This window comes from Aedes albopictus, chromosome 3 (assembly GCF_035046485.1).
Source record: "Aedes albopictus strain Foshan chromosome 3, AalbF5, whole genome shotgun sequence".
Taxonomy (NCBI): Eukaryota; Metazoa; Arthropoda; class Insecta; order Diptera; family Culicidae; genus Aedes; species Aedes albopictus.
This window is the reverse complement of record NC_085138.1, coordinates 311,490,710-311,508,898: the sequence shown is the minus strand read 5'-3', so window position 1 is coordinate 311,508,898 and position 18,189 is coordinate 311,490,710. Positions and strand designations below refer to the sequence as shown.

Here is an 18,189-nt window from a genome sequence, read left to right as displayed (position 1 = left end):
TTGGAAATTTTTCCTTCGCTAAAATATTGTTTGAATCAAAAACATTGTGTTATGGCGATCAAACTGTTTATCATCATTAGAAAACATCATGTTAACACGCTGTTTCATCTTGCCCCACCCCTTTCAACTTGCCCCGGTGTACCTTATATTCAGATTTTAATTTATTCTAAGAGATTTGAAGTCGCCAGATAATCAAACTTAAGTAATTTATATATTATCAAATACGACGAACTTCGATTTCCACCTGTAATTTATAAACTGTTATACTTAAATTGTTTTCGGAGCACGTGTGACCTTTGTTTTTTTTTTCAGCATAGAAACTGAACCATTTTTGAAATGCTCAACAGTTTTGCAGAAAATATTTGGGATATTGGAAATATTATACAGATTATTACAATTTTCCTGGAAAGATTGTTCCTCCTATTTTTCCCTGGATTCAAGAATAATGTGAATATTGGACAATATTCTACAAGAATTCCTCCAGAAAGTTTGCTATAATTTCTCCTGAACTTCCTCTGATGATTCCTACAGGACTTTCACCAGAAATTTTTGCAATATGTTTTTCTAAAATTCCTCTATTTATTTCTCTAAGGATTCCGTCAAAAACTCCTTTTATGTTTATCAAATGACTTTGTCATAAAATTCTTCCAAAAATTTGTCGACAGATTTGGTCATGAACTTTTCCATAAATGACTCCGAAAATCTTCCAGAAATTTCTCCGAGAGTTCTTTGACGGAATCTTTCATGGATTTTCAAAAACTCCTCTAGAAATTCCTCCAGAATCCTGCATAGAATCCCTTCAAGGGTTTGTTCAGAATTTCCTGTGATCATTAGTCCTGAAGTTCATCTTAAGACTTCTCTTTGAGGATTTCATCACGAGTTTTTCCGAAGGATTCTACAGGAGTTTTTCGAAAGAATCTGCCAAGAATCCTAATAATTGCTCAGAAGAAATAACTTCGGAATTTCTAAGAAAATTGCACCAGAAGTTCTCTTGAAGACCTCTCCAGGGATTTATCGAAAGGTTCCTCCACAACTTCCAAGTGCTTATCCGAAAATTATTTAAGGAATTCTTTAAAGGGTCGTTCAGCAATTTCCTTTTTAACTGAATACAAAAATGGAACAACACAAAGGGACAGGTCATAATTGTCGAATTGTTGCTGTGATTTCAAAACATGTTACTGATGTGCTATTGCTGATAAGTTGATCAATAGTACAACAATAACAAAACTTGTACTTCAACAAAACATGTTATTTAAATGTAATTTAGTTATTGTATATCAATAGCTTGATTATAACAAAATAAGATTGTCCAACAAAATTTGTTATGGAAAAGCTATGCCTTGATAATTTAATAATAACAAAATAAGATATAAAAACAGGTTATGTAATTTCGTAGTTATTAACTTGCTATTCTCCTCTGCTCGGGCATAAGTATCTTCAGGAGTTTTTTGAGGGATTTCTTGGGACAATCCTTCAGGGATTTCTTAAAAATTCCTTCAAAGAATCATTCCGTATTCTTTTGGAAAATTTCTGAAAGTCCTTCTGCAAAATTTCTGGAGGGTCATTTGAACATATTCTGCATCTCTAAAGACATCCCAGGAGATATTTCTGAAATCGCAGGGACCATTTCTAAAAAAACCCGTTGAAATTTCTGTTGGATTTATTAAAGAAAGGTATCAAAAAATGCTTGGAGAAATCCTAGAAAGATATTCCGATGAAATCAGTGTGGAATTTGTAGAATTTTCAGAAAATAATTTTCATCAAAGGATTTTTGAAGATACAGTCATAGCACAATCATGGGTCACCCACAATTATGGGTCAATTCCATTTGAATTGCATGGTAAACTGTCTGACTAATAATTGTGACAGAGTGACTCATAATTGTGCAATGACTGTATATTAAAAAATTTCCAAAAATGAATTTCAGAAAGAGTTTCAGCAGGAACTTCAAAAACAATCACTGATGGATTGTCTGAAGAAATATTCAGTAGAACCCTTATAGAAATCTATGATAATACTTATGAATGAATCTTTAGAGGAATATCTGAAGAAATCCCATGGGAATTTTTGAAAAAAAAAAACTCAGGAGGAATTTTTTAAGAGCATCGTGGAGAAATACCTGCAGAAACTTCTCGGGCAACCCTTGGTGGATTTCCTAAAAAAAATTCTGAGGAACTTATTGGAACATTTCCTAACAAATCCTTCAATAAAACTCTTGAAGGATTTTTTGAAAGTATTCGTGAAGAAATCTGTGAACGAATTTCTGAAACAAAAAAGTCCTGTACGCTGAGATATGCGCATGCAAAAGTTTTTGCGCTCATGAGATATTCCTAAAGGAATTGCCATAGAAATTACTAGGAAATATTAATCAACACATTTATCGAAGGATCCGTGGAGAATTTATCAGAGCATAGGTTCCCAAATTTTCAGGACCGCGACCCCTTTTGTCAGCACACATACTTAAAATATTCGCACAGCAAAATATTCGACTGTCCCTCACGACCCCTTGGACGACGACCGTTAGGGGGTCGCGACCCATAGTTTGAGAACTCATGTATTAGCGCCATGCTTACAGAAAATGCCGGATGAATTTCTGAGGAATAAGATGAAGCAATATCTGTATGAACTCCTGTCCTAAATCACTGAGAGTGATAACGCGAGAGTCCGCGAATTTTTACAGGATTTTCTGGATAAATCCCTGAAGAAAATTCAGTTCACATTCATGCGTGAATTTTCAATAGAACCCATATTCGTGACTTCTTGAAAAAATACCTGAATGAACTTCTGATATTGTCATGACAAAGATTTTGTAAGAAATTCTTAAAGAATTCTTGTAGAAAAATTTATACGAATCCCTGGAGAAATTTCCGATGAATCCCTAGAAGATTTTCAAAAGTAATTCTTAGTGGAGCGTCAGTAAGAACTAATTGAACTCTACCGAAAAGAGTTCTTGGAGAATTTGCTTGAGAAATTCATGAGGGAATATCTGAAGGAAGCCCTAGAAAATTAAAAAAAAACGCCAATGGAGCTCCTGACAGAGCCTTGTGGAGCCTCGATTAGGGTCACCAATCTTCTAATCGTGCCATGCTGTGGGGTGAGGGTTCGATTCTCGATCCGGGCGATCAAAATTTTCGCGAGAATAGTTTCTTCTTCGTATCCACTGGTGCATAATCCGTGTCCGTTGTCTAGTGTTAAGTTCGCTGGCTGAAAACGATATCCGTGTTTTTTTTTTTATTGAGGTAGACTTCCTGGAGTAATCTGAGAAGAATTCATTGATTAATAATGGAAGAAACCTATTCATGAACCTGAAACTCTTGGACATTTTTTTTTTGAAGAATTCTCATTAGGATTGTTTGAAGAATTATCCAGTACCCACGGATATTTCTAGAAGTAACCCCGAGAACCATTTCTTATGGAGTCGGAGGAAAAAAAAGAAAAAGAAAAGATTCCTGAAAATCTTTGGAGGAGTTGTAAGGAAACCCATGTAAACTTTTCAAGAGAAATTTTAAGGAAAATCTGGTGGCTTTTTTATTGAAAATTTCAAAGGTAATCATAGATAAAAACCCGAAGCAATTCGTGGAAAATGTTCTAAAGAACTTTCTAAAAGATCGATGGAAGACTTTTTAAATGGAATTCCTGGAATATTTTCTAAAGTTATCCATGAAGCAATATCGGATAAATTCCAGGAAAAAATCCCTGCAAAATTTTTGAAATTAGTTTTTGGAGTAATCTCTTGAAAATTTTGTTCGAAGTTCAAAAGGGAACTAAGAATTTCCTAGAGAAATCAATGGGAGAATTCCTGAAGGATTTTTAACATCTCCGAAGGCATTCCTGGCTGGAGGAATTTAACTTGATGATTTTTGGATGAATTTCTGAAGAATGGCATCGATGATTTCCTGGAGGAATCTGTCGAAGAATTTTTGGAGGACTCTTTCAAAGGATAGCTGAGGAAATTCATGGAATAATTTCTCTGAAGCAATCCATGCAAGATATTCTGAAATAATCTTTTGAGACATTTCGGAGGAACAACGAGTGAAATATCTCAATTCAGGCCGAACATGTCTAAAGGTCCTATCTGCAGAAGAGAGGCTCTCTTTAGTTTCCCTCTTTTTCGTTAATATCTCAGCTGTTTATTTGTATTGTGATTGTCTCCTTGCATTGAACGATGGTCAAAACAATCGTCTTTTGATTTGTACTGCAAAAATAGTTGAAAAGTGTACCATTACATTGCAATAATTGAAAGAGAAAATGAACAGAGAGAGCCTCTCAAATGCAGATAGGACCTATTGAAATGTTTGGCCTGAATTTATTCCGATGACACACTAAAGAAATAAAATAGAGAATCCTTGATCAAACGTCTAAAGAAACCCCAGGACAAATGTCTAAAATAATTCCCGATACATATATTTATTATTTTTCGAGGATTTTCTGATGGCATCCCTGTCGCCAATATCATAGTGTGTTTTCAGGTTTGGGTCATTTGGCCGAAAGTGTAATTTGACCGAACGCCGTTTGGCCGAACGCCATTTGGCCGAAAAAACTAATGATGAACTTAAGTGATCATACCATTGTTTTCTATGTCAGCGTAAGTTGAAAGAACAGCCTATGATCCAAAAAAGGAAAAATTTTCACAGCTTCAATGCCTTAATGGTAAAACTATGAAGAATAGCCTCTGATTAGAAGAAGGAAATATTTCTGATGGTCATGTTTGCAGCTAGAATGTTATCCAGAGTTTACCCACACTTCCAAATTCTTTTGATCGGAATTCGGCCGAACGGCATTCTGTCAAACGGCATTTTCGGCCAAATGGCAATCGGCCAAATGGCCGAATTCCGAGTTTTGCATGTATGAGGCCACAACAAACTAGAAAACTCACAAATGTAACCAAGAAGGCAACTTACTTTTACGGTTTATTTCTCCATGACCATCGCTACATCTTTTCTAAGCATTTAGAATATCCTGGTCAACATACTGAGATCGCTTAACTTTTCGTTTTTCATAACACTACACTGAAATTCAAGTAATTTAGATGATCACGACGATACTACAAATTAACGCCGTGTTTTCCGAGCTTTGTGATGATTTTTGATCAAGTTTAATCCGCAATGACCTTCAAGATCCATACTCCTTCCCGAGACAGTTGCAGAGATGCAGAGGATTCCTCGGTCTCCAGTAGCAACGCTTGTCGTACTACATTCCTCGTATTTTACTTAACCTTAGTTTGCGGCGTTATTAGCTAAGTATATTTTGAACTCTTGTATTCTGCATCTTGAGATATGTAGTCTCAAGTCCCAATCTGGTTTTACGTGCAATTCCAAATGTGCAGCCACCATAGCTCATCTCCATGCTCTGGAAAAGAAATGAACATCGACTTCATCCTGAAAGTTTTCTCCTTTTCCCGATCAAGTACCAAACCCGTATCTCTACAAAACCATCCAGAAAACCACCGAGCTGATGCGTAGACCCCATAAAGCTTAAAAACAGAAACAATAACCCAAAGTTCAGACCTCTCGCAATGTGCAAACGATGTGTGGTTTCATATCGAGATCGCCACGCTTGTTTTATGCCTGCTCTTGAATCCGTCGTTGGTTGGCTACCGACCGGCAAACGAAGCACGGATCTAAGGTCTCCTGTCTGATCAGCAGCAGGAGGACGACGACGATGGGGACCCACTTGCAAACAAGAGATGAGAAAGACGGCTAATCTACCGACACAATAAACATTTTCATATATTGTTGTTGCTGCTGTTGTTGCGGGGAAAAGCGATAAGACGCAGATTAATGGAGAGCAACGATGGTCTGAACGATCCACCCAGCAGGAATTCCGATGGAGCGCCTGGGTTCGGAGGCGGGAATCCAATACTCTTGATCAGGACCCGAATCATTTATCACGATCCACTTTGACCGGTCGATCAAGAATTTCGAGCTTCTGCAGCATTGTGTTTTTATTATGCTCCGTTTTGTTTTTTCCTCTTCAGGGTTTTTTTTTTGCTTTATTCAACCGCACCCTCCACTGCGTTGGTTGCTTGCTGGACGACAACGACGATGACGAAGACGGCTACCGTAGCTCTCGAGGAGTTGCCCTTACCGTGATCGCTTTTTTTTTCTTCACCGACTTGGGTCAATTTTACTTTTAGAGCACTTTTTGCTTCCTCTCGCAGAGTTGCCAGGCGACTCTGCTGAGATCGGAGAATCTGTTTCTTATCAGCAAATGCGATAACCGATCGTATTGTAGTTCTACTGTTAAGAACTCAGTAAAAACATGAATACGCTTGAAGGTCAAAATATGAATCTGTTAAATCCTTTCAAAACTTCAATAATGTCCTCAGATCTGGCATCCCTGCTCATCCCTAGTCGAACCGATAGCGCTGCCCTCACAGCGCACCTAGTAGCGACTTTTCGACCAGTAGTCTCGGTCTCTTTCAATGCTCTTATAATTCATGCCAAATCGAAAACAATGTAAGTTATGAAACAGGTTCCGATCGATAGATGACGGCCACAAATCCCCTGAAAAGAGGTATGGGCACCCGAAGGAGGAATTTGCGTGCCGCACGGCTTTTCGGAAGAGGTTTGGCTTGTTTATTATTATTCACGGGTTTTGTGGCGCGCGCGGTCAGTCGTTTTATTTTTTTTTTTTATACTCGAGTGTTCTTTCTACAGCGATTTTATGAAAATTGTACCGATGTTCTTCCAGCTCCATCCCGGCGAGACGAGACCAGACGATACGCCCTCACACGTTTCGGGAGCGGTGGGTTCTTTTTTTTTTGTGGGTAACGACCTGCACGCCGACGAGTCGTTGACCGATAAATGAACGATGAAATTCGGGCGATTAGATGCGCGTAACTAATTGAATGGACTCAATTTGCGATCCATTAGGAACCGATAGTGTGAATAGGGAAAAAATAACTATAGAACAATGGGGGCTGCCTGAGCAAAAAAAGGCAATTATTTGATGGAGATGAATGATGAAAGGTGGATTCTGTATCACTAGGTGATAGTTAATAACTTACTGACGCAGGTTTTGAAGACTACTCCTAGTTTCATCCTTTTCAAAACCAAGCTATGAACCATTGTTCCTTTTCTTGTGTTTTTTATTGAAAGTAAAAACGTTCTTCTTGACGTTCTTGGCATTCTTGACGTAATGTCCCTACTGAGACAAAGGCTGATTCTCTGCTGTGTGATCTATGATCAATTCCATAGTTTTCAATTGAGAGCTTCCTCTGCCAATGACCTTTTCGTATGGTAGGCACGAAGATACTCTATACCCAAGGAAGCCAAGGAAATTTCCTTTTTGAAAAGTTCCTGGACTGACCGGGAATCGCACCTGTCACCCCTAGCGTTGTCATGATTGATACCCACGCCTTTACAGCTGTGGCTATATAGTCCCTAAAAGTAAAAACGTACAATAAAAAAAAACAATCAGTCGGAAGAATACATTTGGGGCCGTGTTACTACAACAGCACTTGTGATCATACCTTGTTACTGTTCTGTTAAACTACAATTATTTCACACCTCATGTATAACTCTGGATGATAAAACGTTTACTTTTATTAATTATACTTTTTCTCTTATTTCGTTTCAGGTACATGCATGCCCAAATGAGGAGATAACATCAGAAAATGCTTATTACCGAGCAATAGATTTAACCAATACATGTAAACGTGTTTACCAAACTTTCGTTGCAGCTTATTGCAATGATTCATTGATATTGTTTTTTTTTTAATTCTTATTAACTTAACCTAGTTTATAGCTCTATTGTCCACTTGGGCACTACCGTGAGTTACTCCAATTTGACAGCTGCAGTTACACTTTCTATAGCGCCTAAATTAATTCTTTTCTAATGCTACTATACAGGGTGCGGCAGGAAAAAATGCGAAAAGTTCAAGGCACTATTACACGCTAAATATGGGATATATTGTTAGAAAATCTTATTGTTGGGCCACCCTATTGTGGCCACCCAGGCTTTTACCTGGGCCTCAGGGTCGATAATTTGGCTCCGAAGAGGAATTGGGAGGCTTTGTGGAACGACTTCCCTTCAAAAAAATCAAGGTAGACCGATTCACCTTAAAGATGGTGGAAAACAGGGCTTGACTGGCAAAATCAAAAAAAAAAATAGTAGAAAATTCGTATGTTACATTTTCATTTTTAATTAAATTGCATTCTGGTCAAACAGGAATGGATAGGGAAATTGATAAAATGGTTTTACACACCTTTAACCTTGGCTGCACATCTCTCCTCCGGGTTGGTCTTAGGCTCGACGCTTACCAGCGCGGACGATATTGGATCCCGGACCGCGTCGACTCCCTTGGATCGTCGGGGGAGGATTTTCGGGTTTCCTTACCATGGCGGAACACGGGTGTCTTGCTGGGGATTTACTGCTATCACGCCGTGCAGCACGTTCAGGGGTTTCCCACAGCGCCGTCGAATGATGAACCGGAATTGTTCGATGGGCCGAACGAGGATCAGGCCGTTCGTCCGGAGTTTGCTTCTTCGTGTCCTAGGTCGTAGGTATCTTTGGCGGAACGAGAACTCCAGGCACACCACGTGAAATCACGGGCCCACCGGGCCACACTGCAGCACTCCGGTTTTCCCTCACACGGCACTTCACTTTCGTTGTTCTAACGGGAGGTTTCGAACGCGGGTGGGTTCTTCACACGGCACTAGACTTCCGCTAACGGGAGCGCTTCGATTCCGGGCTGCCCTCTTCTACCGGGCCAAAGAAAAAAAACGTGGCACAACGATTGAACGTGGAGGAAAAAAATGTCGGTTCACTATTAGAGGCTGATCGGACGATCATCAGCGATTTTGTACCTTCGCCGTCGTCGACGATCGTCGGCTTCATCGTCGTCGGCGGGCGTCTTACAAACACCGACAGTAGGTGTCGATGTGGTGGTGCGTTATGGTTGGCGGTAAAATGGGGTAATAGGGATGTGCAGGAGAATAGGAATTTCGATTTTTTTTTTATATTCAGTTCTGTTTTCATTTTGTTTAGTTCGTATAGATTCAATTTGTAGTTCAAAGTTGAGGTTTCCTCTTTTTTTTTCTTTTACCATTATAATAATTGCCCTTAAAATCAATAGATACTATCAAATAAAGAAAAAAAAATAATTAAAAATAAAATAGAATATTTACATTTCATTTACATAGAACAAATGTGACCTTTTTTTGGAAAGGTAACAATATATGACTATTTTTTCATGACAGTGTATAAGTCAATGTCTATATTCTAGCACTGAAAAATAAAAATGAACATAATTGATGTTTAACATGTGATAATGTAGGCCTGATAAGCGGATATCAATAAACTGCGCGTCCAATGGTCATTAAACAAAATAACTATAACAGTAACAAAATTAGCTCAAATTCGATGAACAACCAGACCACACTGATCCAGAGCCATGTACCACATCACATACCAGATGAAATAAGTACATTTACAGGGGATGGCCAAAATGTTTGGGATAGGCAACTTTTTTTTCTCTCACAAAAAAGTTCAACAAGCTATAACTTTTCATAGAGCGCATCAAAAAATCTCAAATTTTGACTTTTTGTCAACCTATTATGTGTGCATGATTGGTACAAATTTGGGCTCGATTGATTAATATTTCGCAAAGTTAGAACCGTTCGGGCAAAACACTATTTTTCAGACAACTCATTTTTGAACTGTTATATCTCGGAAACCAGTGAACCGAATTGAATGAAATTTTGAATTAACACTATCAATATGTAAATGCTCCATAAACTTTTAAAACATAGGTACTTTTCAAAAGTTGAAAAAAGTTATCATAGATCGACACTTTTTGGATTTTTCTCGAAAAAATGTATTTTTTCTACATCAATGTCAATAAATTTTAGTGTTGATATCCAAAGATTTTCCACTTCTGTTCTCAAGTTATCTCTAATCAGATATATTAGAGCCTATTAAGATATAAGGAATAACACATTTAGTAATTTTTGTGTGGTATTGTAAATTTGACTTATTTTTCTCTATATGGATAAAAATTTCAATCCGGTGTAACTTAATTCGCCGTGAGAAAATATTTCATTTTATAACGTCTTATTAGGTATCAATATATTGTTGATAAACGTTAAAAAATTCATTCAATTCGGTTCACTGGTTTCTGAGATATGACAGTTCAAAAATGAGTTGTCTAAATAATAGTGTTTTACCCGAACGGTTCTAACTTCGCGAAAGATGAATCAATCGAGCCCAAATTTGTACCAATGATGCACATATAATAGGTTGACAAACAGTCAAAATATGAGATTTTTTGATGCACTCTGTGAAAAGTTACAGCATGTTGAATTTTTTTGTGAGAAAAAAAAAGTTGCCTATCCCAAACATTTTGGCCATTTGATGATATTGTAGAGAAAATCAAAAATTTTGTTTTATCAGATGCGAAATTTAGCGACCTGTGTGATTTTCTGCGGTTTGAAAATTCTGGTTGTCTTTATCTTCAGGGGCCGCCCTGTAAAGGTTAGTGACCAAAATGGGAAATTTTTTAATTAACTTTTCAGAAAACTAGCCTATAATAGATCATGGAACGTTAAACCTTGATTGGTTAATGTCAAATGGATGAAAATGAGGTTTGAAGTTGAAAAACACATTTGCATTTTTTCCTGCCGCATACTGTATATCGATCAAGTTGCCTATGTGCTCTGTCCATGGTAGAAGGATGAGCACGATGATGTTTTTTTTATCTGTATTAACGAGATTTTCAGCCCTAAGCTAGTTCATCTCGGGAGCGTGGGTTACTTTCCTTCCGAAGGAAGAACTCGCATTTTGCGAGTTTGTCAGGAGTGGGATTCGATCCCAGGTCCTCGGCGTGATTGTCAAGTGTTATAACCAGTACACCAGGTCCGCTTCACCACGATGGTGTTGATGTGTGGCTTTTGTTCCTTTTCCAGTCCGATTGAGGGCCCATTATGAATTGCCGTTCGCCGATATCCAATTATTCGGGTGTCTTAGAGCAAGGGCCCATATAGCCGAGGCGGTAAACGCACGGGTATTCAACATGACCATGCTGAGGGTGACGGGTTTGATTCCCGGTCAGTCCAGGATCTTTTCGTAAAAGGAAATTTCCTTGACTTCCTTGGGCATAGAGTATCTTCGTGCCTGCCACACGATATACACATGCAAAATGGTCATTGGCAGAGGAAGCTCTCAGTTAAAATCTGTGGTAGTGCTCATTGAACACTAAGCTGAGAAGCAGGCTTTGTCCCAGTGAGGACGTTACGCCAAGAAGAGGAAGAGAGCAAACTATTGGCTCAGAAAAGGCTCAGTGCCAGCCGCTCTGGGGGGAAAAGCAACTAACGAAAAATTGCAAGTGCCGGGACTGGGAGCAAACCCATGACCATCCACTTATGAAGAGAATGTGTGACCACTGCGCCATGGGCCCCCGAAAATTGTTAAACCGTCCGGGGTCAAATTTTTCATAAACTTTTTCGGATAGCTTTAAGGACAAGGTTGCTAAAGTACAAATATGGCCGCCACAATGACCGTCTTTTGTTTTTCTCAATTTTTTTCGGGCACAAATCTGGAGATTCATCAATTAAATTGCATTGTTTTGAAAGTGACCTTCACCTTAATAGCAGCGCAGTTTAGGTAAAATCAGAGCTGATTAGTCAAGGTATTCGAGTTTTAGCATACCTTAAGAAAATAAATAAGTATTTTCTAGAAAAAAATTCTGGATAAATTCCGTATATAACCAATGGCGAATGAATTCCTAAAACAAAATAAAAATTCTGAACGATTTTCTGACAGAAATCTTAGAGGAATCCGTGTATCCCTGTATCCCTGGATAGTATTAGATTGAATATACCTGGAAATGTGTAAGGGAATGTGTGTGTGTGTTGAATTTCTCAGGATTTTTTTCTGGTGACATATCTGCATCGTTGTCTTTGTATGGAATCTTTGTTTGAACATTTTCAGCAGTCTCTGGGGGGTCCTGATGGAACACAGTGTCTATGGTGAAATAAAATATTATTAGAAAAAAAAAATCACTAAGACACCCAGCAAATGCTTATGATATATACTTTCATTTAGTTCTAAGCGTAAAATGTTCTATTTGATGCCATTTTTCAGTACAAGGTTTCGATGAAAGGTAATGTCTTTTAGAAATGACGAAAAAAATCAAAAATATGTTCTAGACCCCCCGATAGAACATTTCGCGCTTAGCACCAAATGAAAGAACTTAGCTTTCATTTGGTGAGTTACTTCGTGATACTGATTTTTGGACGAATCTGGAGAAATTTCTTAAGTAATCCTTAACAGGATTTAACTTCATAAAAAAATCTAACACAGGAATTTCTGAAGAAACTTTGGAGAATGTCTTAGTGAACTCCTGGGAGATTTTCTTCAGAATTTACTAGCAGAATTTCTGAAGAAAAGTTTGTGAGAAAAATAAGAATTTCTGGTTTTCCGAAGGAATCGGTAGAGTAAATGCTGAAGAAGTCCGTGGCAGATCAATCAAATTCTAAATCAATCGATGCAAGTTTTTCTGCAACATTTACCTAAAAATCCCTAGAAGGTTTTGGAAAAGAATCACTGAAGGATATTCTTGAGGAATCCCTGGAGGATTTTTTAAAGAAAACTTTGCAGGAATTTATAAAAGGGTTATCGGAAAAATATGTAAAAACATTTTTGGAACTCTGGAAGGAAATCAAATTAATTGAGAATTTCTGAGATATGCTTTTAAAGAATTACGAAAAGGTTTTTGAAAGAACCGCTGAAGGAATTTTATATCTGATATAAATTTGTGGATGGTTTTCTTAAAGAGTCCTTGGATAAATTTTGGGCCGTCTCTTGAGAAATAGAATTTAAAAAAAACTCAAGCAAAAAATCTGTAGGAACACCCGAAATATTTTCTGTAAGAATTTCTCAAGGAATCAAGTTCTATTTTTCAATGAAATATTTAGAGAAAAAAGGAATCTTTAGACTTATTCCTGAAAAAAAAGCCGTGGAAAACTATTCCGGAAAGGTTATATCTGAGATTTTTTTTTCTTTCTGAAACTTCTTCCAGGACTCTTTCTTAGATTCCTTTTGAGACTTCAAGGGATTTCTCCCGAAATTTCTCATGGAGTACAAACAATTCTCCATGAATTCCATCCAACATTCTCCTAATAGCTTCTTTTGGAATATCTTTAGATGTTTTTTTTTACTTCCAGAAGGTGTTCCTGGAAAAATGGAACCCCGGAAGGAACTGCTGTATGATATCCAGAAGGAACTTGTTGGAGTATTTCCTCAAGGAAATCCTGTTGAAACTTCATGAGAAATTCCATAAACAAAAACTGCAGGAGTTTTTCAAAACATTTTCTAAAAAAATTTTTAAAGAATTAATATTAGAAACATTTGAAAAAAAATCAAATTGAGCTTTCGGAGGAATGCCAGATCTGCAGGAATTTGTAACGAAACTCTTGGAGGAAACCAGAAAAGAATTTCTGAAGAATGTAGTTTCTGGATGTATTCCAGAAGAACTTTCCAGAAAAAACCCTGTTAAAAGCTCTAAGATGTATCCCGTAAAGAGTTCCCATACGAATTACGGAAATATTTTTTTGGGAACTCTTGTAAGAGTTCCCAAAAGAATCCTGGAAGAATTTCCCGAAGAACTCCACGAAGGATTTCCTGAAGAAATTCCTGGTAAAAGTCCAGAATAAGTTTCCGTAGAAATCCCTGAAAGAGTTCCCGATAGAATACTGGAATGAATTCCTTGAGAAATCACGGAAAAGGCTCTTGGGTGAGTTGCGGAAGAAAACCTAGATGGAATTTTCCTAGGGTTCCCGGAAGGAATTCTTGAAATCAGTAGTGCCTGAAAGATTCCTGGAAGGAGCTCCTGGAGGAATCCCGGAGAAGTTTTTGGAGGAATAATGGAAGAAGTTCTTGAAGAAAGTATTCCTAAAGAATTTCCAGAAGGTATTCCTAGAAGGCATCTCTGATGGAATTTTGGAAAGAGTTTCTGATGGAATCTTGGAAAGAAATCTCCAAGATAACTCTTGGAGGAATCCCGGAAGAAATTCCGAGTAAAATTCCCAGAAACACCTTCTGGAAGTTAAAAAATACTTCTTAAAACATTCCAAAAGAATCAAGAATGGAATTCCTGTAGGATTCGATTCCTGAAGTTCCTTGAGAAATCCTGGAAGAAACCCCTGAAATTCCCAGAAGGAATCTTTGAAGGAATTCAAGAAGAAGCAAGAATTTCAGAGCTCCCTGATGAATCCTAGAATAAATTTGTGCGGGATCTACGGAAGACGTTCCTGGAGGAATCCTAAGGATAATTGCTGGGGGGTGTAATCCTAGAAGAATCTCAAAATAAACTTGTGGAGAAATTTCGGAAAAAATATTGACGGAATCTAGGAACTCCTGAAGTAATCGCAGAAGGTATTCCTTAAGAAATCCCAAAAAAAAGGATCTCTGGAAGAATCCCTGGACTATTTCCTGGAGGAATCTTGGCAAGATCTATTGAAAGAATCTCAGACGGAATTTTTAAAGGAATCTCAGGACAAACTCTTAGAACCCCAGAGGGAACTTCGGAAAGACTCATAAAGTAACCTCCAGAAGAATCTCATCAACAACTCACTGGGAATCACACAAGAACCTCCTGGAGGAGTCCTGGGACAAATTTTGCAGAGAAACCGCGGATGATTTCTTGGACGGATCCCGGATGAAATTCCCGTGTAATTCCAGAAGCACCTACTGAAGGGGTGCCACCTTGCCGTCATCAAGTCATATATCAGCATACGATCCCACGCACACGAACCTTATCCATGAGAATCTGACGCAATTTTTCTAGGTCCAAATCGTAAACATCAAAGACTTAGAAAAAAATATTTAATAACCACGGCATGTAGTACCCTATAACAGTTCAGATGTTGTCATTACATTCAATTGTTGAGGAGCTGTTCATACACCACGTGGTCATTTTTTGGCAGATTCCGCGTGGTCTCTCGTTCATACAACAATTTTAAAATTTGTATGGACCGTGGTCTTTGCCCGAACCAACCCTCACTCCCAACATGACGACGTGGTTTATCGATGGCCCCTGATTACATGCTACAACGGCTACAAGCAATCAGCTAACAACCGAAACTTGAGTTCTTTTGACGCCATGCCATAGTTTTGCCCAATAAGCAAAATTTGAGTTGATTGATTAAACTCACACTTGATAAACAGCTTTTACCTCTAGCTTAGAAATATACAAGTAGTCCGGGATCCAATTGATCGCCGTTAAGCAAATTTTGTGGATTTTTTTTTTATCTGTATTAACGAGATTTTTAGCCCTAGGCTAGTTCATCTCGGGACCCACGCTTTACTTCCCTTCCGAAGGAAGAACTCACTATTTTGTGAGTTTGTCGGGAGTGGGATTCGATCCCAGGTCCTCGGCGTGATGGTCAAGTGTTCTAATCATCACACCAGATCCACTCCTCAAATTTTGTGGATAACACTAATATCAATTCAAATATGCAATTCTGCACAATCAATATTCTTGGGTACCGTTGATGGGGGTGACAATGGGTCTGGGGGGTGAGATTGGGTCAAAACGGAGAAACATAAAATTTGAAATAGTTCATCAACTATCGCTAATTTATATTAAAAACTTTATATTATTACAAAGAGAAGATGTTTTTACACGTCATGATACAGAATAAGATGTTTAGCAATAATCGTTTTTTGTTAAATTTGTGGCTAAACTTATATGATGAAACTACTAGAAAATCACTCTTAAAAAATTTCTCCTCCGTAATGTTTCACACAAGTACCTAACCATAAATTTTCTTATAAGTGGTTAGCTGTAGGTATTGCCTAGTAGATGCAACGAAAAAAGCGGGCTGTCATTGCCCTTTTTATTTAAAAATTCAATATTTTCGACCATATGTCTAAATATTAAGAATGGGGGTGAGATTGGGTCAAGCAAGTTATTGAGTGCACATAACCTTAACTATAAATTCAACTTATTATTCAGTCCCCATTTGACGTTAGAGTGGTACCATGTTTACGGTATCTTCATAAAAGCACTTTTTTTTCGAAAATATGTCGAAGAAGTGTCAAGCGAGTGTGTTCATACGTTTAGTGCCTAATATAATTTATAACAATAAACCCATGCGTTTGGACTGCTCCTCTAATCATCAGCTAATCTTCAGTGTACTGCAATATCGTAAGCTCACAAAATAAACTTAATAGCGTTCATCTTCTCCATTCATTTTTGAAATTTTAAGGAAATATCGTGAAACTACTAGACGGTAGTGGGATCCAGGAAATACCGGGGCTATAAAACCGATAGCATAGCACAATGTCGGAAAGCGAACGAACGTCAAATTGCGGCATACGAGATTGGCATGTTTTTTTTTTTCAATCAATCTTTCAATGCGCCCCTCGCTCATTGTAATCCCCCTCCTCTCATGGATGTTGAAATTTTGAACGAGAATGATTGTGGTAGCTAAAAATGGCGATACAACATACAAACATAACTTTATCAAATTTCAACCATTTTTTTGGTTGTATTAGCCCTTTTAGATGGATTAATCATTTCTTAAAATCATCTAAGTTTTTATTCGTCATGGTAACATTGTATTTTAAGTAGGTTTACTAGATATGATCAATAAAATTAACTTATATTTATAGATAGGCGATTTCGAATACTTTGACCCATTCTCACCCCCTCTAAGGGGTGAGATTGGGTCAATTTTCAATCATTTGTAGTTTAGTAAGCAATTCATATAATGGGATACTTTCTTGCCAAACTATTATTACCACATAGAAGAGTATATATACCAAATAAAAAGTTATTCCGGCTTCAATTGCATTTGTTATTTAACAAACTATCTTTGAGTGTCCTTTTTTGACCCATTCTCACCCCCAACGAGAGTATTAGAAGTGGAAAAATAAAGGAGAAGAAGAAAAAGAATAATAAGAAAGAGAAGAAGAAGGAGAAGCTTTGTTGCTAAAGTTGAAGGATTCTCTCAGCATGGTCAGTACCTCTGATTTCTCAATTCAACGAGAAGAAAGTTGAGTATACTAAAACCGTTAGAAATTCAATGAACTTATCACAGCCACTTTTCATGCCACATTAGATCATTGTCAGATTATATAGATTCTTTGAGCATAACACAATAGCAACTCATAACCAACATTCCAAAGGGATTATAAATCAGAACCAAGAAGAAAAACCATAGATCACACATTTCGATAATGTTCGCGGAACTAAACTCACTGCCAACACACGAAACCTCTTCGAAGCGCTTTCCATCATCTCGAGTACTCGCGTTTATTCATGACTTCATTTCATCAATATTTTATCTATTGGTCACGATCCGCCAGTCAAGCCTAGCAAATGATAATAAATACGTAATGAAATTATCTCGGCAAGTTCCGATGGGGCGGCGTGCACGCGCGCCCCACCAGCATCAAGAGTCACATTTTTATTACGATTAAGATACTCTCACCTCTCTCGCCCGGTCGGAGGCCCGGAGTCCGACATGCCACGGTCAACCCGGCTGGCTGGTACCCTGCCCAAGTGCCAATAAGCACAATCCTATCGATTGCTGGATGGCGACGAATAACAGAATCGAAGCAAAAAGACCCGTGGAGATGGGGAAAATATTTATCTGTTTATGTTTTGATAGATTGTGCATAAGCTCCGGTGAGCATTCGGGAAGAAAGCTCTAGCTATGGGTCTCCAAGCAGGGTGGGGACCAGCAGCGTCTTGGAAAGGTAAAAAAAAACGACCAAGGCCCCCCATCCAAGACCCCTGTGACTTCTGAGCGACGAGATATATCGATTTCGACTGTATGATTTATGTGTGAATTGATCGATTGATACGTTAAGCAGGAGATTGGCTCAGTGGAGTTGCGCATAGAAAGCATACCTGTTCTGCTTTCGTTTTGTCGGATGGAATCTATGGTAGACTGGTTTATGGTATGTGCAAAGCACAGCTTTTCAATGAGTGAAGCATTATTTCTTTCGGCCAGAGTGCTACATGAATGTAATTAAACAAATCTTAAAATCCAGCTATGCGTAAAACGGTAAAACAGTTTAACCAGTTTCGTCCGAAAATTATAATGTTTTATATTTTTCCATTTTTTGTTTATTTAAATAAAAAATGCCGACAAGAGCGATAAAGAGTGGAAAAAATCAAGCCGCAATGTTTACAAAGTTTGATTACAGATTAAAAATAGGAGAAAGGGACGGGCCAGG

At 38.0% G+C, this 18,189-nt stretch overlaps 1 protein-coding gene across 4 annotated transcripts in view; it reads left to right on the top strand.

Annotated features, from left to right (window-relative positions):
• The window catches only part of LOC109431042 (serum response factor homolog), a 536,938-nt gene that overhangs the window by 278,263 nt on the left and 240,486 nt on the right, over positions 1-18,189 (top strand). The window contains exon 3 of one of the 4 annotated variants that reach the window (XM_062842467.1): positions 7,582-7,737. The exons of the other annotated variants lie outside the window; for them this stretch is intronic. Coding sequence (XP_062698451.1) covers positions 7,582-7,722 — 141 coding nt within the window. The 3' untranslated portion in view covers positions 7,723-7,737. Of the gene's footprint in view, positions 1-7,581; positions 7,738-18,189 lie in introns of those variants that run through there. 4 annotated transcript variants of the gene reach the window in all.